Raw genomic sequence first — 25,894 nt, 5'->3', positions numbered from 1 at the left:
CCTCTTGGAAAGCTGTGCTATGACCCGCATTGACCAAATCACGTGTTCAAGTACTTGGGCAGAACGTGCAACTTAAGGGAATAAATGCCAGACCTCTGGAAAGGACGTGGACCTCAGGGGGGGCGTGGGAGGTGAAAGGGCCCTGGGCTGTATCTTTGTCTCGGCGCTACCGTCCGCGGCTTGTATCGTACACCCTGGGAAGCTCATTGGCTTTCCAACTCCCTTTCCTACTCCGCAAACTAAGAGGCCTGCACAAGTGGTTGCTGACTTTCTTTCCACCGAGCAGAAGTGGCTCTGGCTGGGGGGTGCTCTGGGTCCTGGCACCCATCTGCTTATTTTCCTGCATCCCCCAGGAAGGAGCACAGGCAGCCGCCCCAGAAACCCTAGGACTCCAAGGCAAAGAGCTTAAAACAAAACACACTGGTTTAGGTCAGTGGGTTTCAAAACTTTTACTAACAGAACCCAGTTCACAACTAAAATGTTATTAAGCAGGATCCCAATCTACAAACCGGATGAGTGTCATTGCATTAGCACACACTCGGTTAATAAATTCAAATCTATACCACTTATTTACTATAAAGGCGTTCCTGGATAACCGAGAAAGGCCTCTGATGCGAACCAAACTTTTCACCCAGCCGTTAGGGGTGCGAGGCGAAGACTCAGTCCCGCCTCGGCGCTGCATTTGTCCCTGTCTTGTGTTAAAGCTGGACAGCATCCCCAAATCCTGGTTCGCCCAGAAGAGGACGGGCAGCTCTTCACGATCTCGGCTGACTCTGCAGCAGGTGTAGCAGGAGAAACGGGAGGGCCCCATCGGCAAGGTGGCCTTCAACTCGCCGAGGCTGAGTGCCTAACACAGCTGAGGGTTCACTTTTGTTCCAAGTTTTAAAATCATTAAAAGTGTATTTACAAGTGCACTTAGAATCCACACTTGCAGAGCCTCTGAAAACAGTGTCTTTGGAATCCTAGCGTTTCCCTAAATGCAGGAAGCCACCGGCCTTGCCGATGGCGAAGCTTCCGCGAAGCTCTTAGATTCTACAGCTCGGGAAGTTGAAGCAGCCCTGCGTTCTGAGAAGCTATCCGTCTACTCCATAAAGTTCACAGAGCTTGATGTTTATGTGCAGTTGGCCCTTGAGTGACACGGGTCTGAACTGCACAGGTCCACTCAGACACGATTTCTTTCCAACTATTCCACAGCTGCCCCCCCCACCCAATCCATACCCCCATATCCACTGACTGTGGGCGCTGAGCGTCCGTGGAGGGTCCCGGAACCGAGCCCCCTCGGATACTGAGGGAAGACGACATACGTATGTCTTTGCTCCGTGTCGGGACACACAGATGAGGCTCTGGGCCCTAAAAGCCATCATTAACGAATGACACATCTTATATTCCCATAACCCTTCCCCTTCTACGAGAAAAAAACAGGCTCAGTAAGTACCTTTTCATGTCCTAAGAATAAAATTTTATTGAAACAAATAAATAGCCTGGGGAATCTCATTACATGACAATAATCAAAGCAAAGAGTTTCCACAGAAAGAAAAAGATGTTTTTCTTCCCTCCTGGTGTTTGGTGGTGATACACACAGAGCAGAAAGGGGAAGGGGAGAGGACGGAGGTCTTCCGGGGTTTCATCTCTAACTGGCCTGGTAGGAATCTGATCTGTCCAGAAACACACAGGCCAAGTGAGCTTCAAAAGTAAGATGCCCTCCCCGTTTTTATTTTTGCTGTGGTTTCAGCGCTAAGGAGAGCCTACTGGATTTTTCCACAGTCCACCCACTAATCAGAGACCCAGGAAGATAATGAGTACGAATGCTCAGCTGATCTTGAAGCCAAACCAAATGTGGAATCTGGAGGTGGGGACACACGGCATTCGTTGTGGGGTTTGACAGGCCTGCGTGCAACAGCGATTGCAGATCTCCACCACGGAGGACTGGGGTAGCAGCAATCTCATTAAATCGGGTGCTTTTGGGGTGAGGGCTCATAATTAGGCAGTTTAGTAGTTTAATAAACCACAACTTCGACAGCAGAGAGATCCTCTACTTTTTCGGTAGAGTCCATACCTGAACGAATTCTACTGGCGAGCTGAAGAGTCACTAAATCTTGAAGGGCCCTGTCAACCCCGACGCGTGCTGCAGAGCGTCAGCGTCTGCTAAGAAAAGAAAACCTACTTACTGTCACACTTCATCCCCTGATGGATGAGTCCGTACAGCAGCGACCCGCAGTGATCGCAGAAGGTGGGGCTTCCGTAGGTGTGGATCTTGAATTTGTGCTTGCTCCTGGGGTCCTGAGGGGAGAAGCAGCACACTGAGCATCACTCACGGGGAGGCCACACCTGGGGACTAGGCCCGCCTCGGGCCCACCCTTCCCGTCTCCACAGCAAGGCTCCAGGCGCCAGACTGTGTGTGCACCGTGGTCTGAGGTCACGCGATGGGCAGGGGCGCCTCTGCCGCATCGTGTTTTAAGAGGCTGCCCGTTCCGGGCTGGGCACTGGATGCCCACGTTCCCTCTCTTTCCGGGGTGTAATCCGCACACAGCGGGGTTTCTCCCAAAGCTACCACTTCTGGACACAGAGCCATCAAGGTGCCCGAGGGTGAGCAGAGCGGTTCAGACACCGCGGTCTTGCCGCATCCCCAGGGCCCAGCGTGGGCTGTAGCAGGCACAAAATCAGGGTGTATCTGTGAAGCTGAGCTGAGTGACCCTGGAGCCATTCAGCAGACTTGGGGCCATTTCCTTTAGGGCGAGGCTTCCAGGAGCATACTCTAAGACCAGATAGGCACCCAAACCCACAGGGACGTCTTCCTGCTTCTGCACCATTTCCAAAGCAGCATATGCATTTGCAGAGGGAAACGTCAGTGTGACCAGATGAACACTGGAAACGCCTGGAAGCCCCTCCCCTAGCCCCCGTGGCAATTCACCTCCTCCAGCACCATGCAGATTGCTGAAGGGACAACTAGGCAGCCTTTTTCCAAGGAGTGTTTTGCTCCTCAACCTACAGATAGATTATAGACAAGGAAGCAAAAATCACATCTAGCACACAGTAGTAATGACAGAGCACGGACTCTGCGGTCACACTGCCTGTGCTCAAATCCCACTTCCCTTCCTTCCCAGAGGCATGACCGTGGGCAAATTACTCATCCTTTCTGCCCCATCTACACACCGGGAAATTAACAGGACTTGTCTTATGTGGTTGATATAAAGACAAAACAAGTCAATCTTAGTGAAGGGCTGAGAAGGGAAGACCCACGTAAAGCAGTAGCCCCTCTGCTTCGTGCACCTCTGTTTATTAATACGTAAAGTAGAGCACTGAGCTAAAGGATCAACACATCCTATTTGAGCGGTAAAACAATTTCATCCTCAACATGCCACATGAGAACCCTTCCTCATTCAATTCCTCCTCCCAAACCATTCTCTGTGGCCCGAGCAGGTACCACTGTCTGAATGAAGGAAGATGCCAGGGGAGCAGGGTTATGGGGAGGAGAAACCACGAGCTCCACTACAGACAAGGGAAGCCTGGGGTGTCCTTGATGTGTCCTTTACTCTGGGGCTTCTCCAATGCAAAGATACTCAAAGAAAGATATGCTTGGCTTCTGACTTTCTAAGAGCCTGGGTGCTGGTGATGTGAGGGAATTCCAAAGGTGATCGTGACTTCATAAGATAACTGACCTTTTGGGTGACACTGGAACCTAAAATCTAAGACACATACCGACCAATGAATTATTTTGACTACTTTTTAAAGACAGAAATTTAAAAATTCTGGAATATTTTAATCATGCAGATTAAAATAGTATGAAGAAGAGTAAGTCAAACGCTCACGTAAACTGGATAAATGTTAGCATTCCTCCGATCTGTCACTGTATTATTATTATTATTATTATCATCACCATCCTCATTCTGCAGAGATGGTAGTGTTCTTCGAAGTCTTGCGGCCAGTGAACATCAGAGATGGGATCTGACCCGTAGCTGAGGCTTTAACACTGGTTCCCATCCGAGAGCTTTCAGAAATCCACCCAGAATGAGGCTCTGGCTCCTAACACCTTTAAAAAATATTTTAGTATTTGCAACACAAATTTTTTTTGAAATGAGAACACCACCTGTTTCTTGTAAATAAAGTTTTACGGAACACAGCCGTGCTCATTCATTTACGTATTTCCTGTGGCTACAATGGCAGAATTGAGTGACAGAACCTGCATGGCCCACAAAGGCTAAAATACTAACTGGCCCTTACAGAAAAAGTCTGCCAATCTCTGCTCTAGGACCGTGGCTTCCAAAGTATCGTCCCTACACGGTACCAGCATCACCTGAAACTTGTTAGAAATGAACTCATTTAGCCCTTCCCCAGACCAAGTGAATCAAACTCGGTGGAGGAGGCCTCAACACGCCCTGCAGGTGAGCCTAACGTTGGCAGGTGCACAAGACGGAGAACCACTGCTTTAGAAGGTTCCTCCACAAATATTTAGTAGGTGCTTAATGGGTGCCAGGTGCCTACGTGTGTAAATGATTGACACAGGTCACTGGTTTACTTTGGAAATGTCTCTTGGGGTGAGAAAAATCCACACCTTCCTTGGGAGGTAACTTTTCCGGCCAGTAGCAGCTGTGAACGTGGTCTGAAGTGCGGGCTTAGCCTTCCACCAATTTCCCCAATATCCCAGGATGCTGGGCAAAATGTCAAGGGCACAGGCTGGTGTCAGTACCAATTAAAAGTTCCCAGTGCAGAGAGTAAAGGTTGTGTCCTACCATGTGGAGGGCAAAAAGGAGGCCAGGGGGAAGGACAGCCTGTTCTCCCTGCAGGAGGACAGCATCAACCATCGGCGTGAAATAAATCCAGCGTGGCAGCTCCCACACGGCCCCCGGAGCCTGGACGCACGAGGCGGTCCCAGGGCAGCTGTCCTGCCAGTTGGCTGTCACATCGATCTCTGTTGACATGGCACACGGGGAACCTGCTTCACTTTTCAGGAGGACCTAAGGCTTACTCATCCAAGCCCATGTGGCATCTTCAGGCTCTCACCTTTGGAGGTACAGGAAGACAGCTGCCCCTCCTGGATGTGGCTGGAGAAGGACCAGGTTCTTGGAGTCTTTACACCCTAAAACTGTGCCAAGGACGGTGCCTGCGATAACAATGGCAATAACAACACAAACACACCACCTGCTTGCGGACCATCCCTGTGTGCGGGAGCTTTATGAAAACCATCATCTCTCCTATAATAAGGGCCTTTACCAGGATTCTGGAGACCTGTGTTCTGACTCCACCTTGATACAAACTCAGCAGCCTTGGAAAAGTCATGCCATTTATTTACAAAGCAGAAATAAAGCTAGTCTGCCAATGTCCTAGCTGGGGGGTGAGGGTGAGGGAACATGTGAGAAGGGGCTTTGCAACCTGAAAGATCCCTGGATGAAGGCAAGAGAAGATTACTTCCAACGATAACGCCATCGTCATAAACTCCAAGGTGTCAAAGGTTTCCCAGCAATACTTCAGGGACCCGGGCTCGCAAGGGGAGGGAGGAAAAAGCTAACGGGCTCCGGTGCCCACAGGCGGCTGGAGGGGAGGCCACGTTGGCAAGAAGGCACAGAACTCTGTCTGTGGCCCTGAGTCCTTCCCCTCCGCCCTGGACTCGCCCTCCAGGGCAGTGCCTGTGAGACTACCTGCCCATCCAACCTGCCTGGGCATCACGGCGAGTGGCCGCGACCACCTCCTGCGGCGCAGAAATGAACTCAGGAGCACGGATACTCTTCCTGGTCTGATCTCACCTCGTCTGACAAGAGAAACCAGTGTCAGCTGAAGGGCTGTGACTTAGTGGAGATTTGCAGAGAGCAACTGCTCTAAAAATCAAACTTCCCGGATCTCTGATTTTCCATCAATAGCCAGTAACTTCTTTGGGCCCCAACTTCCTCATCTGGACCCCGAGGGTGCTGGTTGGATTGGGACCTTCCCCGTGGGATTTTGGGGAGCCCGACAGAGGTGTCGGGACGTCCCGTGGGATGAGGGTGGGAGAGGGAGGCTGCTGCTAAAAGAAAAATTTGAAAACAACTGGAATAGATGATCTCTTTGATCCTGTCTTGCTTTTAAAAAGAAAACAACCAACTTTTCATTTTTTATTTTGCAATAATCGAAGACTCACAAGAATCTGCAAGAAAAGTACAGACCGTCCATGCACTCCTCACCCTGCTTCCCCCACTGATAACATCTTACACGAGCGACCGCGGTATGTCAGCAAAACCGGGACACGGACACTGCTGCAGAGATGTGAACTAAACGGCAGGCTTGAGAGTTTCACCAGGTCTTACGTGCAGAATTCCCAGGCATGTACTTTTATTGTACAACTTACGAATTAAATGCTCTGTTTACTGAATAGGGAATACAGTAATATTTGCTGGGTAAGTACCATTAAGTCAAACAGGACACATTAAGTCAAAAGCGCATCTGTCGTTGGTTCATCAAATATGTAACTCACTGGATCTCATGGGAAGGGGTCCTGGGAGAACGAGTCTCAAGACTGATCTGAAAAGTAGAATCAGATTGCTTTTCTCTAAGCGTAGGAAGCATGTGCTGTTTCTAAAACGTTCTGATCAGTTTTTCAAAACAAAAGCATTTCAAGGCACAGGCCAACTGAGGGATCCCCCGAAGTGTAGGACCAGCCACGGGGCCTGGGACAGTGAAAGGTGTGTCAGCCATGGCTTCCAGGTGATGCTGGTAACCCGGATGGAAAGATAGGACCCCAAAGCAGGAGCTGTGCCCTGCGGGCTCCAAGATGGGCTTCCCCACAGCTGCTGAGTGAATCACACAAACAGTGCCTGCCGTGGCGTCCCCAAGAGGCTCCGTGTGGCCAGGGAGGTGTGTGCAGAGGAGCTGAGCCTTAGGTGCCCGAGTGTCCCTCGCCCTTGGGTAGTGAGAAGCAGCGTTTGATGGACGGGACCCGAGGGGTCTTTCTGACATCTATAAACCTCGATGTCCAACCCTTCCACTGGGGAAGCCCCAGGTAGCACCCTGGTCCCTCTCACCTTGTTTTGGGTGTTCCCTACTCCTGGTCTAACCATCTTCTGCCAACACCCCATCTGCCGAAAACACCTTAAAAAGCAACAGCGAAGGCTGCTTCGTCCTGCCAGGAAGCCGCTCCAGATGCCGGGACCAGGCACGCTTTCATTCTTTCCTCTGGCCTTCCAGAGTGTTTTATTTCTTTTACCTGCCACTCATGCAGACAGTTATTCCTCTACCTTCCTCCCCCTCCATCTTCTCATCATTTATCACCAACCCTCCAGCCCCCGCCAGAGGACAGACGCTGAGGGCTTTAAAGGGATTTCCTAAAGCACACTGCTAAATTTGCAGCTGGACCAGAACCAAGGCTGGCAAGTAAGCTTTCACGTTATCTCTGGGCTTCCTGGAAACCAAAGCAAGGAGGGAAAAGAAACAAACATGATATTAGGTTCCTCTGGGACCGCAAAGCCACCTGGATGCAGAAACCTGCCTTAGCATCGCCTAAAGGCATTTTGTCTCATACATGGTGAACCTCCCTACACATGTGTGAAGGGGACCTCCGAATCTTTAACAAAGCACACTTCCATCCCTGTTCACCTGAGGATTCACGATAGGTATCCCGCATATAAGTGAGGGTAAGCCCGGCTGCACCCGGTGCCACAGTGACATGGCTGGTCTACATACCAAATCTGCACTACTACCAAGTTGGTAACATTTTCTCACTTAATGCAATAGGTGCAAATCTTACTTTTTACTTCTCTAGGCATTGGCAACCTCTCATTAAGAGGAGTATGAAACCTGCTGTCATATGTCACAAGCCTGACATTATGCTATAACGAAAGCGGGAAACACTCAGCTCAGGCGTCTCTGTCGTCTACGCGTTTGGGGGAGAAAAACAAGTTTTTGACTAAACCAATTTTCATAGGCACAAATGAACTCTAACCCACAAATCTAAATCTAGACTGCTTAGGAAAAAAATAACAGGTGAACATTTCAAGTCCTACTGGAAACATCTGCTAGCCTGCTTTTCCTACCTTAATTTTGTAATACAGCAACTTAATTGGAAACATATCTCAGCATTTCTACCAGGACTTTTCAAAGTCCTTCAGCATCATCACCATCATTTTGTAACACGTTCAGAGTAATAAACCCATGGGTCTGCAGTGCACAATATTTTGATGCTCATGGGCCTTGCATTTCCTAGACATCTTCTTGTATTGTGTGTAAGCATCTAGAAGGCGTCTTCTAGATGCGGTTTAAATTGCAGGCTTCCATGATGGAGACGCATCCAGCAACATGCAATGTGAAACCTCTAGAGGAGTTCAAACCCTCATACCACAGGAGGCGGGCGCTCAATGATGCTCTTTGACGAGGATGTTTATATTTGAATAGACATCCCTTCAAATGCCCTTTTAATTGGATGAGTGAAAAAAACGGCAGGCTTCTGACTAGAGGTCATCCAGGCTTGAATTTTCCACCTGAACATGAGTGTCTCTGAAATGCCCTATACCTTTCCCATAGAGGGAGGACGGAAACCGCTGTCCCTGAGGGCTGGGGTTCAGGCTTTACGAGTTTCTGGAAAAGACTGCCTTTCACTGAAGCCCGGGGTGCGATTTCCTCAGCCGCCCTGAGCTGTGTGGCTCCTTCAAGCTGCTCCCTCCACGTACCAGGGAAGGTCCCTGTTTCACCATCCGATGTGTTCCCATGAAGCACACTTGTAAGCCAAGCTTGGGTCTAAACGTCACCCCCGTGCTGACTACACAAGCAACACCAAAAACACTGCTCCGAGGGTGAATTTGGCATTATTTCTGTGACCTTAAATTTCTTGGGAACAAGTTTTGTTTTGTTTTGTTTAAGTCTATGATTTTAAAAATTCCTATTTAAAACTTTTTGTTAACATCAGAGTATGACCAAAACCAGATCATCTGACGAGGGTGACTTCATGTAACTTGGATACGATTCTAATCATTACATTGGACATCGCGTGTTGAGCAAACAAGGCTCTGACAGCCCTTCTCAGGCTCAGGAATCAGCCTGCTCAAGTGTGCTTTGCCTTTGATAATACCGGTCTTGTTGAATGTGGCCTGCTCTAAAACAGAACTAAGGATCTTCCATTTCTGGTGACAGTTAATTTTTGATCTTAACGTAACCCCATTTTATTCTGATGAGTAACACTTACCCTTACAATTGGACTACCTTGTCAAACCCAGCTTTGCTAGCAGAAAGATCCTTACGGGTTCTTTGCCCTGCTATGTAAGATGTTGTAATCATTAAATGAGAAGTGACAGAGTCTTATTTAAAAATTCTATATAAATAGCTACCAGCAAGGCCAAATAAACCATAATTTACTTAAATTTTGGAATACTCTGTAGCAGTTAAATCAAATGAGCTAGATCTTTCTGTAACTAGATGGACAGATCCCCAAGATATATTGTCTAATGAAAACAGCAAGCTACAGAGGGAAACATAAAATATAGTGACATTTACATAAAAAAACAGAATAAAAAATAACCCTCGGATAGAGAACAATAAAACAGCCTTTCTCTAGATAGATATATAAGTAAAATAGACCTCTGACTAGTTTCAGAGGTAACAGTGAGAGGAGGCTCTAAACACTATCGAAACGATTTAAGTAAAAAAAAATGAATTCATACGTTATCTACGTAATCCAAATTACCAGGAATCCCAGCTGAATTTATTCGGTTCTATTTCACCCCGTTCATGAGACCATTTAGAGGGACAGCCTACACATGGTGAAGGAATTCGGGGCACAGCTGTTATATCTGGTGGTAAACGGCTTTGTCTGTAGCTTCCCCAGCAATCTGCTGAGAAGGTGTCTACATGAGACCACGGTGCAGATATCTGGTCCCACCAGCCATCAATAAAACTGAAATCTTAATTAAAAGCTATAATATAACCAGCATTTCCTTACTTTGTAGTAAATTTTATATGTTAACATCTCAGGAGAACCTGACATATATAAACATCTTATCAATTACAGCTTTCACATTCCAAAAGAATCTTTTGATGATTTAGTATGAAATTCTGATATTAAAATAAGATGCTTGAAATATGCAAGTACTGAAACCACAAAGCCTAACTATTATTCAGCAAAAAAAAAAAAAAAAAAAAAAAAGGTATTTCCGGGACTTCCCTGGTGGTCCAGTGGATAAGACTCCACACTCCCAATGCAGGGGCCCAGGTTCGATCCTTGGTCAGGGAACTAGATCCTGCAGGCTGCAAACTAAGACCCGGCGCAGCCAAATAAATAAATGTATTTTTTTAAATGTGTAGAAGAGCTGAATAGACTTTTTTTTTTTTTTAAAAAAAAGCTACTTCCTAGTTAGCTATCGATTTCTTCATTATACGTCAAAAATTATCTATTGTACACCTACTGTGTGCCAGGTGGTGTGTCCATAACAGTGAAGGCTCCAGGTCTGGCTCAGGTCCTGTTTCACGTGGGAGAGGCTGTGTTATACTGTGTTAACAAGTTCTGAACTTTCGGTGGCTCACCACAATAAACATTTATTTCTCACTCTTCACCCTGGGACCCAAGAGAGCAGCCCCTCCCTGGGATATTGCCAGTCTCATGGCAAAGGAAAAAGAGAAATGGCAGAACCACTCAATGCCTCTTAAATCTCCCACTTGAAAATGGTGCCATCATTTCCGCTCACACTTCACTGGCCAAAGCAAGACACACGGCCAAGCCAAAGTCAACGGGCCAAGGGTGTAAAATCCTCCCCAGGAAGGGGCAGTGAACTGAATAATAAAAGAATCTGCAAAGACCCACGGAGAGCTCAGTCCTTTGCCATTTTATATTATGTGACGAAGAACAGCAGAGAACTTCCAACTGAAATCTTGTAGGGTTAAGGTCAACTGAAGATAGTTTCAAGTTGGTGACGTCAAATAAACCATCTACCTTTTAGGTATCACATTAGTTTAGCAGCAAAGCTGTGATGGAAAAAACCCCAAATCTCATTGGCTTTCCACAACAAACCTTTATTTCTCACTCATGTTCTATGTCAGGTGCTGCAGGGTAGCAGTGCTCATTCTGGGACTAAGGGATTAAGAGGCCACCACTCCTGGGGACACCCCAGTATCAGGGGAAGAAAATCAAGAGGTAGGAACTGAACAACGAAATCTGTTCCTGCAAGAGGCATACTTCTCAGCCCCTGGCTGCCACCGGTCCGAGCACAGGGCAAGCCTGACTCTGGGGGAGATCCTGTCCTCTGTGGGGAGCTGCTGGCCATGTGGCGATGGGTGGCGCCATCATCCTCTCACAGGTGACAGAGCAAACAGTAGGGGAAATAACCCAATCTTCCACATCTGTTCCTTTACCTCTTTATCTATACTTTATACCCAGGAGTTCATGAAAGTTTCTGTGTCAAGGATATATCATCAGTTTTCCTTTTCCTAAAGTCAACCTGACTCCTCTGAGGGGAAAAAAAAATCATTCAAATATTATGTTTCTTTGTCCGTTCAATCAGGTGAGTTAATTAACTAGATTTATGACAAATCTTGCAAATGACAATCTTCTCAGGAAAATCTCACATTTAAAAGAACGTTACTTTTTTCCGTTTTAAGCTTTTGTTTTGAATTATTTTTAGACTCACAAGCTATAAAACTGCAGAGAGTTCCCATGGAACCCTTCACTCAGCTTCCCTCCACGGATGGTTTCTTACAAAACCGTAGTAACACAGTCAAAATCCAGGAATGGATTTCACTGGTTTTTACACGCACTCATTGTGTGTGTGTGTGTGTGTGTGTGTGTGTAGTTCCTATGAAACTGATCACATTCATGGTCACGATACAGAAGAACTCTAGCCCCACAAAGAAGCCCCCTGTACTACCCGCCCCTCTAGAGCCATACCCTCCCCTCATCCACAACCGCTGGCAACCACCCATCTGCTTCTCTATTAGATAAACTTTTATAGCATTTTTGAAAGCACCAAACAATATTTGTGCTACTTAGAGATTTCGTTAGCTCCAATGCCCCAGTCTGAAGGGAAAACAGAACAGGAACCCAAGAAGCATCTTAATTATGTGAACCCTCGCCAGCCCTCAACAGTTATTTGTCTCCCCCCCAAAAAAATTCATGGCCAAGTTTATATGACTCTCTGAGAACAAATCAGAGGTAAATGGAGACGTATTTATTCAAGCATCTCCAAGATTCCATCATCTTTGTTTCACTGAGTAAAGACAGAATTGGGTGGTTGTTCACGTGAGGAACCCTGGCTGACACTCTGAGATGGGATGGGACAGATCTGAAACCTAAGATTTGGTGGGTGGATAATATGCCAGGGATGCTGCACTGATTTTTTTCACGGACTCGAAAAAGTACAACATTATTTGCAGGAAGGCTGACTTTCACGCCTCCCTATCACGGTGGAATTCCCAAGCACCTAGTATTGGTTCAACTGATTAAACAAAACAGGCTAGGCAGAGGCTGTGTTCCTGTCTCCTTCTTGACTGCACAGTCCAGAGTGGGCAGGATCCTTCCTTTCTCTAGATGCCTGATTCCTTCCCCAGATTGTTTATTACTCCCAGTAAATATTTCCAAAGTGGCAATCCTCTCCGAGCTACGTGAGATATTTACTTCCCGACGCCAAGTGATCTTTTTGATTATAACCTTGTGGTAAACATTAATCACCCATTATTAATGCCCAGTTGTTTACTCACAGGCTCAGTTATGTAGGTGAGATCGTATTTGTCATAATAAGCCTAGAAAATACAAAGTAGAAAGGAAAATCTTGTATTTTGGGTATGCGTCATTCAAAAAGATATGAGAGTGTGGAGGTGTGTGTTTTCTTAGGAATCATACCAAACAGGCTGGTCTGTGATTTTTTTACTTTTCTTAAACAGTTCATCTCCAACATCTTTCCAAGTCATTAAATATAAGCAGTGTCTCATTATACTGTGATATTTTATCATGTGGCCAAACCATATTTGATTTAATCAGTCCCCAGTTCCTGGACATTGAGGTTACTTCCAATTTCACTATTACAAACAACACTACCAACAGGTGTCTGTGAGCACACACGGTGCAAGTGTCTTATCAGCTCCTCAGGAAAAAAGCCAGAAGTGGAAATCTTGGGCCAAAGGGATGAACATGAAATAGTAAAATGAAAAGCTACACATCCATTATAAGCCCGGGGTCTGGTTTTTTTTTTTTAATCTTTTTTAAAAATAAGTTTATCTATCTATCTATCTACCTATCTTTGACTGTGTTGGGTCTTTGTTGCTGCGCGCGGGCTTTCTGTAGCTGTGGAGAGCGGGGGCTACTCTTCGTTGCGGTGCGCGGGCTTCTCATTGCAGTGGCAACAGGCTTCTCATCGCGGTGGCTTCTCCTATTGCAAAGCACGGGCTCTAGGTGCACAGGCTCAGTAGCTGTGGTGCACGGGCTTAGCTGCTCCGCGGCATGTGGGATCTTCCCAGACCAGGGCTCAAACCCGTGTCCCCTGCATTGGCAGGCAGATTCTTAACCACTGCGCCACCAGGGAAGCCCCAGGGGTCTGTTTTTGATCAAGACATTCTGGCTGGGCTGGCCGGCTGCTGAGCCTCCTGGATAAGCTTGCAAGTAACCAGTTTCACGTCTTGGTGAAAAACAGAGTGATATGTAACTCTTGGCTTTTACTTGATTTCTGTTACGTGCAGGCATTTGTCCTTGAATTAGGATTTCCCCATCTGCTCACTGATGGCTGAGCCGCCACAAAATGTTGGTTGACATTTTCTTACCTCCAATTGCAGCTCGTCTCAAGGATTTACTGTTCTTTCTATTGATATGTTTTTGCTCCTTTTCTTAAACTGGGAATTGAGAAACAGTGAAGGTTCAGTCATTTGGGGGATGGTAAATCTCCAGCCATTTGTCAGTTAAGCATGGCTGGTCTAAAGCCATAAAGCAGGAGAACCCCTTACAAATTAAAAAAGAAAGAAAAAATCTCTATTTCTAGCCTCTGCTACAAAGTCTCTGGCGCTTAGCTTTACACTGATGCACTGGGTTCAGCTGTACAGATGTGACCGTGTGGCTCTTCCACCTTGACCTTCGCCCACGAGAAGCACTGTCACAGGCACCACTGTGTGGTCCTGCAGCAGCACACTGCACAGTCCCCCTCACTGCTGTGCAAGCATCTCTGCCTTTGGCTGCTGCGTGCTGCTGGTTCTGGAGCGCGCACCCGCATCAAGCAGATGTATTCCCTCCTTTCTATTTTTTTTTTAAACAACAGGAGGCAACACTAATGCACTTTCCACCCCCTGTGACTTTAAATGCATCCCAAGCAACTCCTCCCAGAGCTCAGCCGGAAGGGTAATGACAAAAATAGCACTTGTTCAGTTCTTCAATCCCACATCTTAAACCCCTGGCACATATGAAGTTTGAATTTGAATAGGCATTTGAATTTGAATATGCATTTGAATACCTATTTGAATAGGTATTTGAAAGGTATTTGAATACCTGTTTTGTTGTTATTTAAGTGAAACATACCTAGCAAAAATATCACTGAGAACATGCTAATATTTCTACTCACAGCAAACCGTTTTAAGTGTTACAATTAAAGCAGAAATTCAGCATGGTTTGCCCTGACGAACATTTAGTCTTTTTTTTTTTCTTTTCTGGTTAAGACACTGGATGATTTTTTTAATAGAAATATAGTTGATTTACCATGTTGTGTTAATTTCTGCTATACAGCAAAGTGCTTCAGTTATACATATATATATACATTTTTAAAAAAATATTCTTTTCTATTATGGTTTATCATAGGATATTGTGCTGCACAGTAGGACCTTGTTGTTTATCCCAACGTCTAATCTTCGGTGCTTCCTCTTTCCACTGCCCCAGCTGCCCACCCCCTTCCAGGGAGGCTACGAGGTGGAGACGGAGCAAGCAGAAGGGGGAGGGGTGCTATGTAAAGACATCTGTGCAAATGTCTCTAAGTGATGGTCTCTGTATTTGAGAATACAGAAATACTGTGATCGCTAGTATTCTAAAAATGATTTTTTCCCCCTGTTCACTGGCTTGACTTTAGAAAAAGTCAACATTTAAAAGAAAAGGGGAAATATAACCAAACCAGATGGCAGCCTGTGGTCCCCTGTAACCAATTTAAAGGCAGCCGCCGACAGCCCCACCCCCTTGGTCTACCTGTACACGCAGGGTTCAGAAACGTATTTCCAGGGTACCTGTTTACCCATCCTTTCTAACAGGATACTGCCAGAAACAGTGTGTGTGTGTGGTGGTGGTAGGGGGGAAGAGCTCAGATAAACACACAGAACCCAGCTTACTACTTCCTTTATCTTGTGAAACAGCCGGGAAGGGTCAAAGGAGGACAGTCAGAGATGAAGAAACTGAGGATTGGGAAAGGTTTCAGCGAGATCCATGGCTAGTAAAAGTGGTAAAACTCAGGATTTCAACGCAGGCCTTTGGCTCAGGTAATGGGTCTGACCCTGGGCTGGATGCTGAACCAGAGGCAGACAGAGAAACAGACTGGGCAAGAAGCCCCCTTCCGGTATCAGGATAAACCTGATACACTGTACACATGCCCAAACTTTTCCTTCCCCCAAGTAACTCAAATGGACCCAGGGCAGAAGGCTATTTTCCCATGAGAACAGGAAAAAAGATAAAATGTAAAGCAGCCGCCTATCATAAAGCAGAAACACATGACAATGGCATCTTCCATCTTTAATATGTCTAGATTCCCAGATTATCAGGTTACTATTATTCCCAGATATCTCTGGATTCACATCTCCTCTGCTATTGCAAATATGTCCAAGCTGGAGTAGAAAGACAGATACCCTCGGATTCCACTAGAGGGGAACAGCATGCCATCAGGGATGGGAAGTCTGATGACTTTTAAGGATTGTCACCCTGAGAGCAGAGAGGAATCCTGCTACCCTTGCAGCGCCCAGGAACCCACGTTTCAGAGCCTGTGTGTGGCCCTCGCCTTCACAACCGGCGACTCCAGAGAAGTTAAATCAGGCTGAAATTGTATTCAGCCTCTACGGTACATGCAATCTGAACATTCTGTTCGTTCCGGAACGCAATTTTTCTAATTCTTGATCAAGCCCGCAGCATTTGACAGCCAAACCGACGTCACTTCACAAAGAATCTACTTGGTGTCCGGAAGTACAAACAGAAAATTTCTACAGGGAAGGTAGTTTGTGAGGTGCACCCCCGGGAGACTTTCCCACGATGTGTAGGAAGACGGAGGGCTTGCTCATCAGACAAATCAATGGCCCGGCCCAGCGCTGCCCAGCGGAGCCGCTGCGGTGTCCCCTGCACTGACTGCTAGCTGCGTGCTGAGCACTTGAGACGCGGAGGACCTGCGAATTTTCACTTTTCCTTTACCTTCCATCCGTTTAGATTTAAACAGCCATAGGTGGCCAACAGCCCGAGATCACCCCCGCCCTGGGACACCGCGTTCAAGCCACCCATCTCCTTCCCGTTCCTCCTCAAAAGCCCTTGACTGCAGAGACCCAGGGAGGGGCTTTCGGGCTCTGCGGGGAGCCACCGGAGCTGGCCTGTGTCTCGGGCTGCGCCTCAACCGGCCCTGCACACGCCCCCAAGGCTGCCACCCGATGCCGGGCGGCACTCATCTGCTCTCTGAGGGCTCCCTCCCCATCCACCATCCCCCACTCCCACCATATTACCTGTCGTGATCCACTGCCTGGCACACATTCCTCGGCTCAGAACGTCCCAGCGGCTCCCCGGCCTAGTGGTGCGGCAGCGCCCTACCGGCCCCACCCCTCCCCGGGCCGCTGCTTGCCCTCACGCCTGCCTCCCCCCTCGGGGAGAAGCCCGGGGTTCGCAGGCGCCAGCTGCACCTCCAGATGCGCCCACCCCCCACTGACACCCAGCCCGCCCACCCTTTCCTGCAGGCTCTCGAAGGACCTTTGCTGCTCTGTCCCCATCTCAGGGCCTTTGCACTTGCCGTCCCTCTGCCCAGATCGGGCACTAGGGCTCCACATGGACGCCCCTCCCTCAGTCTCAGCCCCCCTCCCATCTCCAGGAGTCCCCCAGAGACTCCGCGTTTTAGTAGCTTATTTCTTCTCACCACTTGATCAGAAATTATTTTCCTTATTTAGTTTTCACTTGTTTCTAAACTCTTCATTCTTTGTCTTTAAAATGTAAATTCCACGATTAGAGAAGACCTCGCTGCTGCCTTCTTCATGGCTGAACCACTAATACCCAAACAGGGCCCGGCATAAAGCAGACGCTTCGCCAGCATCTGTCAGATGAAGGAATGAATCCTGTATCCCTCCCTATGGATGGAAAACTCTTAGAGATCAGAGACCGTATCTTACACCTCCTGGGAGCTCGATATGTGTTTGCTGAAGGTCATGACAACGGTGACACTTAATCCCCGCTGCAGCCTCCAACCAACTCTTTCACAGGTGACACACCTTTAAAGGAAGGTGCTTTGCAAATGAACCTTCCAGGGTCTCTAAACAGACACAGCACCTTTTGATATATTTCTGTCTCTCAAAAAGCCAACCTCAAGTTTAGGCAAAAAGATCCAGCGAAGGTCATATGTTTAAGGATGGAAAACTAAATAAATACCAGTTACACTGTTACCCATTTAGGAAAATTCTAGAACTTACAGCTGATTTCACTTGTGAGTTTATGCCAGAGAGTGAGGACGCAGGTTTCTCTGGTGGGAAGAGGGAGCATTTCAACTTCTTTTACCAAAGAAACGAGATGTGGCACCAGGACAAGATGGGGAAAAAAACTGTTTTACCGTCTGTCCTTCGGGAAAAGGGAAGAGACGGCTGAACATGCAACAGAGCTCCCGGTCTCGGTCTCGGCCTCAGCATTAAAGCTCCTCGCAAACCAACGGTTTCCTGGGAAAGGTCATGCCTTCCAGTTTATGGAGCTCATCACCTGACAAATGTTCCTCTGGCATTTTATTTTCTAGGGATGTCGGTTTCACACATTAAAATGAGAACCACGGTCCTAAGGAAAGACCGTAAGTCAAGTCTCGTTACAACTCACTTTAAAATTATTTAGTTATACTGTTATTTTGCCCTTAAGCACCGATTAAAAGAAGTGAGCCATCCTCTGGGCCACTGGATCTGCTCTGCTGGGCTAAAATTTTGGTTGTAAACATACCTGTTTGTAATCAGCTTTCCTCTGTTATTACTAATCTTGTTTCTCAGATTACAGATGGAGATGGGCATTGTTTGCACGCAAGTAACTATGAACAACTCAGTATTCATACGGGCTGCCAATGTATTGTTACGATTGTTATTAAGTCTCTTTTTAGAGAACTTTTTCTTAATATGGACTCTGAATTTAGTTTTAAATCCCCGCCAAGTTTTAATGCAGCGAACACACGTGAGGATCGAAGTTTTTCTGACACAACGAAACGCTGCTTTGAATGCAATCTTCCTGAACATATCTGGAACCTATACGCAGCTAGAGGGGATATTCGTTTGTCCCCTTACTTGCCATTCTTTGAGGTTTCTGTGACAGTTTCTAAGGAAACACATCAACACAAACACCAGATCAGCTACAAGTATCTGTCCTCCTGACAGGTGCTTCCTAGTGCATCGATATAGATTTTTAATGCCTTCACTTAACTCTCACCCCAAGAACCACAGTCTTTGTCAAGAAATCTGGTTCTAATGCAGATATGAAAAGATTTCTATTTCCAAAGTGGAACAAATGAACCTCCCAGCTGACTTCTAGGTGGTCAAGACAGGTGGTATAATTTAGTTGATCGGACCAAGTTTTACGAGAGTAAATTTAGAGCAAAGTACGTCTTTAAGCACACAGGAGGAGAATAGGGTTTGTAGGTCCTTGGAGAAGAAATGATCACATTTTTAAATGCCTCGATGGATAAGGTCACGATTCTGATGGGTTTCTAACAGAAATATTTAAAGACACACCTGAACTGTGAAACCATTATCAAGAAAACGCCAGCTCGACAAAGTTGAGAGAGTAGCATGGACATATATGTTACCAAATGTAAAACAGACAGCTAGTGGGAAGCAGCCGCATAGCACAGGGAGATCAGCTCGGTGCTTTGTGACCACCTAGAGGGGTGGGATAGGGAGGGTGGGAGGGAGACACAAGAGGAAGGGGATATGGGGATATATGTGTATGTATAGCTGATTCACTTTGTCATACAGCAGAAACTAACACAACAACGTAAAGCAATTATACTCCAGTAAAGATGTTAAAGAAAGAAAACATCGGCTCGTGGACCTCGAAAACTCAGGCGTCTCCTGGGTCAGCGCTGGCGCGTTTCTGAAGCCTGCAGGCCCACAATTTCATAGCCTGGACAGCTCAGTCCATCCAGAATTTTGGGAAAGAGGGTCCACCTTACTTGGACAGCAGGATCAACCTGAGTTTTCCCTACAGAGCTTTCAGTTCCTCTGCAGACAGGGATTCGTTAGGTTAACTAAGGGTTAATATTTGTTAGCAGCAGATGCGTGAGCTAGAACGTAGTCACTGAAAGGGCCGTGCTGGTGACCAGATAGACTTAACCCCCCCCCTCCACTGCCAGGGGACACCTTCATCAAGGAACTACACAGCCGAGCTCCTTCCAGATGCTCCGGGATCAAATGGATTCCAAGCCTCAAGGCTATTTTGTTAGCTGCCAGATAGGTCTAGTTCCCCGTACAAACAGGCACAGAATAATCAGGAGAGCAGCTGGGCCGAAGCCGTGGCTCTCGAGGTGCAGTAAACGCGGGCGCACTTCCTGTGGACGGCTGACAGCCGGGTGCCTGGACACGAGCGTGTCGCTGTGCCAGCGGGCTGCTGACAGCGCGCTCACGGCCTGCAGAAGCACTCAGCTCCCATGGCTGGGGACCTGGATTCCCTCCCCGCCGCCGATGCTCTAGGTTCCCGACCAAAGTCCATTCTTCCTTCTTCCCCTTAGGAACAGGTCTCTGGGTTTTGCTGGAATGACACCCTGGGGGGTAACAGAACACCCTTGCCGGCCTCTCTTGCAGCTACAGGGGCAGCGGTGGGACAGAGCTCCGGCCACTCGGACGGGAACACGAGTCCATCCGCTGGTCACTTCCAGGAAGGCGGAATGTTCCTGTTTGGGCGCCGCCTCTTCTTTGTTGTCTTCCCGCCAGGAACTAGGACGCTTATTTCACCACCAGACGCAGTGCCCTTCCCTCTCTGAAGGTGCAGGCTTCTGGAGATGCTCTTGAAAGGGAGCTAGCTGGGTTTTTCATGGGCTCAGGAAGGCAGGCAGCAGCGAGGAGAGGCCGTTCGTGGAGCGGCTGGGCGGTTCTGTGGCTTTTAGCCATTTCATCAAGGTTCCGCCGAGCTGGGGAGAAGAAGAGCTGGTTGCTTCCGCGTCTTTCTCTGGCTGCCGGTCACGTGACAGGGTGACACGCCTCTCCTCGGAGGCTCTGGAAGCAGCACGAGCTGCTCTGGAAGACACTTGTTTACGGGTTTGTGTTCTCAGCCACCGCTGTGGCCACTGAAGGGGACCCGTGACAGTCTGGCTGACTTGAATTTTTTTTTTTTAATTACCCAAAAATGCCTGTTTTCTTCGATGTTCTGGGCTGTCTCTAACAACTACCCGCATCTCAATCTAGCCCCTCCCTTACTTTATAACCTCAGAATGGGGCTAGGCAAGCAAAGGAAGGGTTACAAGAAGCCCTCGTCTTCTGGACTTCATACAGGCAGCTTCACCCCCGCTTTCCTTCTTTCCTTCCTTCCCTTTCAGAGGTTTAACAGGGACTCTGATACACTTCTTGAGACATCTGCTTAGTGAGGTTTTGCCTTGAGGCGCCGAGCGGGGGAGGAGAAGGATGGGTTTCAACACGGCTGAGCTCTGCCCAAACCTGTGGCTTGGAGGAGCTGGCACAGAGCCACCATCTCCAGAAGGCTTCCATCTCGTGGATGAAGATAATGATATTTGTCTGAGGGGTACGCCCTTGGGTTGCATATACAAACCAGACTTAATGGATATTTGTAAGAATTTCCCACAGGGAAAATAGGCCATGTGAAAATGCCAGGGCATTCAACTGTCACTTCCTTCCAGGGAAAAAAGGGAAAAAAAACGCAACAGTCCTGCTTAGACAGAGCCAGCTGCTGCTCGCACTGTTAAAAGCTGTACCGCTTCTGCCTACACAGGTGGCTTCCTCAGACCTCCGGCCCTGGGAGGGCTGACACCTGCCAGAGTAGCAATCCAGTTGGGACTAGTTTACCTAGACGGTAGAAAGAGTCGGTGACGGAGAGAGGCCCATTTGTTTCCTTTTACCACCCGTTCTGACTTCCATAATCCAGCCGTTCGTGAGAGCCACTCAGCTGCAGCCACCTCGGTGAGAAACCACGACTTTTGCCACTTTGCTAAGTTATTCTCCCCACGCTCGGTCCTCCAACTGGCTCAGAATACACGGCCTAGAAAACGGCCAGCACTGGGAGACTCTGTAAGCCCATAAGGCCTTCCTTCCTCAGCTCGCAAGGGAAGGTACGTGGTGTTCAGGGCTAATTGTGCCCAACGCGATCGCTTCACTCATGTGGGTTCCCCTTCCTTACCCATTTCCTAGGGAGAATCTGAAGGTTCTAGAAATAAGAGGGAAGTAAGATGGCAGATGGATGGAAGGAAGGGGAGCAGGGAAGAAGGGGGAAGAGTTTACACCTGCAGCAGTGGGGCCCGGGCTCTCTAGCTATGACTCCAGCTGTTCAGCAGAGGCTCTGTCCCCAGCCCAGCCCATGTCCCTGGGGAAGGCAGACACGCAGGACAGAATGCGAGCATTTCCCAGAATGTGGAATCGCTTGAGTCAGAGTTTCCTCTATCAAAATTCACGAGTCAAGTCTCAGATACTGCAATCCCTCGTGACGTGACGTCTACGACTTATCTTTGAGAGCCATCGAATTGTTGAATGCCCAGAACTTTCTCAAAATTGTACCTGGAATTAATCGAAGGGTTTTTTTTCTCCCCCTTAATCATGATTTTTTTTTTAAAGTCATAGCCGGTCCAAATATAGTTAATCTTTTGTTTTATAAGTGAAATAGTTGAAATAAGTTGAAAGGAGGCGATCTCAGCATCTCTAGGACAAGAGACTCCTTCAACGTCGTACCCTGACTTTAAAATGAATGCAACATTTCTTCTGACCCCAGGGAACCACGTTGGACCAGCTACATGTTCATGACACAATATGTTTCTGGCACCAGAACGGCCTTGAGAAATTAGCCTGCTGCCTCCTAGCCTGATAAAATCTCAATAACGATTCAAAACAGTGAGAGTTTCTCTCTCATTGCCATGTAAGAGCTTCCTGCTCTACTAGAGGGTCATAAAGGTGCTTTATTTCCAGAAGTCCTTAACGTTCTTCATTACGGACTGTGGAGTGCTGACCCAATTTCCATATGGTTTTTAAAAAATGAGGGTTAAGGACGTGCCCATCTGTGGCCACGGTCAGGAAGCCGCCTGGAGATTTCTTCCCTATTTGGAGCCAGTTTTGGTAATCGGAGGGAGACGGCCTGTGCTGGCAGCTCCAGGCCAGTTCATGCATAATTCACCCAAACGGATGGAACAGGCCCATTGGGGACAAGGCTTGGCCTACTTCCCCTGGTTTATCACTAAATGTGCTCTGTTTTGATCTCCGAGGCCCTGTAATCCTCCCCTACTTTGATATCAGTGACACTGGTATAAGTCACATAATGACATGAGGTTTCTGGGGGCAGATGGACCAGGGCCCTTCTGAAGAACAAAGATGGGCCTCAAACCCAGCCAGTGAGCCAGGAGGGGAAAACACCCAAGAACCAGGTTACAAACATGAAGAAACACAGCCCAAACCCAGGCAGCTTGAAAGACATGAAAGGGACCAGACAGTCCGTGTTACAAACCCAGTCCCTCATCCTGTCCCCATCAGGCCCGGAGATGAAACGGCTCCAGAACATCTGTGTCCTTTGATCTTGGGCTCCTCGTGTATTTCATCCGGAAGAGGCTGAGAATGACACGCTGTAATGCATTTTGTGTCACTTTTCCAGAGGCTGTAGTTTATAAATGTTCTGTGTTAATCAGAATTATAAATGAGGAACTTAATTTAAAAAATTTGTTTAATATTGTGAGCTGTTCAGGCCTGTGTCCCTGTCTTACCCAACACCCAGCCGTGGGGAAGCTAGAATTCCTGCTCTTGTCAAGAAGCTGGCCGTGGTCCTACCGTTTAAAGCCCTCTGCTAGCTTCCCATGGCCCCTCGAGATTCTTCACGACCCCCAGGCCCCTCTCTCCTGCCTAAACGTCCAGCCACTCTGCTCTTTTTCCCCCAGATGGATCTCTCTGGAATATAAGCATATGGCACTTACCACAGTTGTAACTAATTAATTAATTGTGCGACGATATGGCTCAAAGCAAATCTCTCTCACTGAAGTGCAGACTCCACCCAGTGGTTCCCATCTTCTTGGGAATGGGCTTTGGTGGCTGGGGACAGGTGCACACAGCTCCCGGCCCGGGCCGGGCATAAGTCATGGAGAGACCGGAACCGGCCACTCACTGTGCCTTATTCACTCGTGGGCCCCCAGGGCCCATGCACAGCAGATGCTCAGAAGACATCTGGGCAATGAACTGAATACATAAACAAGGTAATAAATCTCAGTGCTACAAGGCTCTCCATCACTGCATGTCACTCACTGCGCATCTGGGGAAGGACTTGATCCAGACGTTCAGCTGCCTGGTGCTGAGCTAGAGTCCAAGTCTGATGGTCGACTGTACAATGTTCTTTCTATTATCACTACGGGCGTGCAGGTGTGAGACCGGCACCCACACGGCCACTTCTATGTGCTAAATGAAGTCCACACACTAGGTGGATTTCTACTTATTTTCTAAAACTAACATTCATGGAGAATTAGCAAGCAATGGTTGGCTAGGGCCTGGCCAGATTTCCTGACTGGGCTCTCAGGAAACTGTGAATTATAAAAAGATAGGTATATTTTTCTTCCCATCTGAAACTCAGATTCAGAGCAGTGATGAATGTCTTGTAGCCTAAAATCTCACCCAGCGAAATGGCTGAGCAAAGGCATTGGGCAATTTTTCTTAGCTCTGGGTCTGCAAGTAAAACACTGAATGTTCAAGTCCAAGCAGTTTAAAGGGACCCTGGAGACCCACTCCTGTCCCAGGTGCAGGGAGGCCAGAGTGACACAAGGGAGGGACCTCACATCACCCCGGACAGGCCCGGGGTCACGACTCTGATGATGCTCCTGTCATGCTCTGTGATGCTCTGGTCTTGATAGTTACAGTTTGTGGGTTTCCTTTAAACTGGAGGCAGCTCTCACTGAGCTTTGCTTCCTTCTCCCAGAGCATATGCAGGCCCGGAAGGACCAACAGCTAGAGCAGGAGATGAACAAGACAGAGATGTAAATCATTCATTTTCTCTCAGGCTTGGAGCATAGACAGTTCTCCGCTTATCAATGGGGTTGTTCAAAAAATCATTTGCAAGGCTGCTGTCCTAAAGCAGGATGTTTTTACCCCAGAAACAGGGCTCCATACACGGCTCACTTCCAGATCAGACCCTCAGTCCCCAAGTGCTATCTGCAGAGGCCTGCAGACCATAATCCCACCACTACAAAAACCAGAGAATGCTGGTTACCTACCCCAACACCCACTTCCTCTCTCCTTGGTCACAAAATCCCCATTTTAGCTGGACACACTAAGATCTACAGTGAAAGAAAACATTTCTCTAGCACCTAAGCGTGGTCATGTGATAAATGAGATACGAGTGAAGGGTTACGTGGGCTTCCTGAAAAGCTGCTTAAAGGAGGTGCCCTTTCTGCCCTTTGGGTGGCAGGCAACACAAATATGAGGGCTGGAGTTTCAGCAGCCATTCTGGGGCAGAGGAGACTGTGCATGGAAGCCATGGGCTCAGATGGTGTAGCAGAGAGACCTTGTTCCTGATGGTGGTGGAGCTGCCCCATAAGCCCTGCTTACTCCCTTCTGTATTCTGTTCACGTGGGAAAAAAAAACCAAATGATCTTATTTAAACTGCTATTAGTTGAGATTTTTCTAATGCCTACAGCTGCACGCAATTCTTAACTGGTACGCCCATGAATAACAATTTCTTTATGGGAAAGTAGGATGTCTGCTATACATCTATCCCTAAACCCTCTCTGGCAGTAATGACAAAAAGAACATGCACATACCTCAAAAAAAGCCATAAAAAAAAGCATAATAGTGGGAACTGACATTGTGGGACACTTCATATTTGACAAACATAGTATTTGTTAGCCATCACAATGTTGCATAAGGTACTGTGAATTACTGCCCCCCTTTTACAGATGAGGAAACTGAGGTTCAAGTAGCTTAAGAATCTGTCCCAAACCAGCTGTTAAATACCCAAGTAAGAGTTACAGACTTGGCATGAGATAGACAAAGACGTGGTAACAGGCAGGAAATGGTAACTTTTTAAGATCTTGCCAACTAATTTAGTAAACTGCAATTATGTGAGAAGCTAGAATAAAAAGAAGGTACCTTGACCTAATTAAATGAGATAATACATGTAAAGATGCCTACCATGCAGTAGATACTCCAAAAATACCTGTTCCCATCTGGATTTTTTAAAAGCCCTTCCTGAAACACACAACTACATACCTGCCCCCCACATTTCTAAGATATGTCTTATCAGATTATTTTGTGTGGGAGGTAACATACATGGAAACCTACAACCATTTAATTTAAAAAGTTGTGCCTGAAAAATGAAGTGGCTAGGTTTGTGTTCTCGGTCGAATGGTGTTCCGTTCCCCGCTAAAATTCTACCCAGAACCTCATAATGAGATCTTATTTGGAAGTAGGGTCTTTGCAGACGTCATTAGTTAAATTAAGATGAGGTCATACTGGATTAGGGGTGGACCTAAATCCAATGGCTGGTGTCCTTATCAGAAGAGGAGAGACACCCAGGCACACACAGAGAAGGTGGCCATGTGAAGACAGAGGCAGAGACTGGGGTGACGCAGAGACTGGGGTGACGCAGAGACTGGGG

The 25,894-nt window shown here is 47.4% G+C and overlaps 1 protein-coding gene across 4 annotated transcripts in view; it reads right to left on the bottom strand.

Annotated features, from left to right (window-relative positions):
• The window catches only part of PRKCA (protein kinase C alpha), a 371,195-nt gene that overhangs the window by 104,235 nt on the left and 241,066 nt on the right, over positions 1-25,894 (bottom strand). For 3 of the 4 annotated variants that reach the window (XM_029212920.1, XM_029212921.1, XM_029212922.1), the window contains one exon: positions 2,169-2,280. In XM_029212920.1, coding sequence (XP_029068753.1) covers positions 2,169-2,280 — 112 coding nt within the window. Of the gene's footprint in view, positions 1-2,168; positions 2,281-3,809; positions 3,836-25,894 lie in introns of those variants that run through there. The other variant, XM_029212923.1, reaches the window with a different exon arrangement.

Source organism: Monodon monoceros, unplaced genomic scaffold (genome assembly GCF_005190385.1).
Source record: "Monodon monoceros isolate NGI ecotype Baffin Bay Population unplaced genomic scaffold, NGI_Narwhal_1 Super_Scaffold_9, whole genome shotgun sequence".
Classification (NCBI taxonomy): domain Eukaryota; kingdom Metazoa; phylum Chordata; class Mammalia; order Artiodactyla; family Monodontidae; genus Monodon; species Monodon monoceros.
Note: the sequence above shows the minus strand (reverse complement) of the source record. Positions and strands in the feature narration are given on the sequence as shown.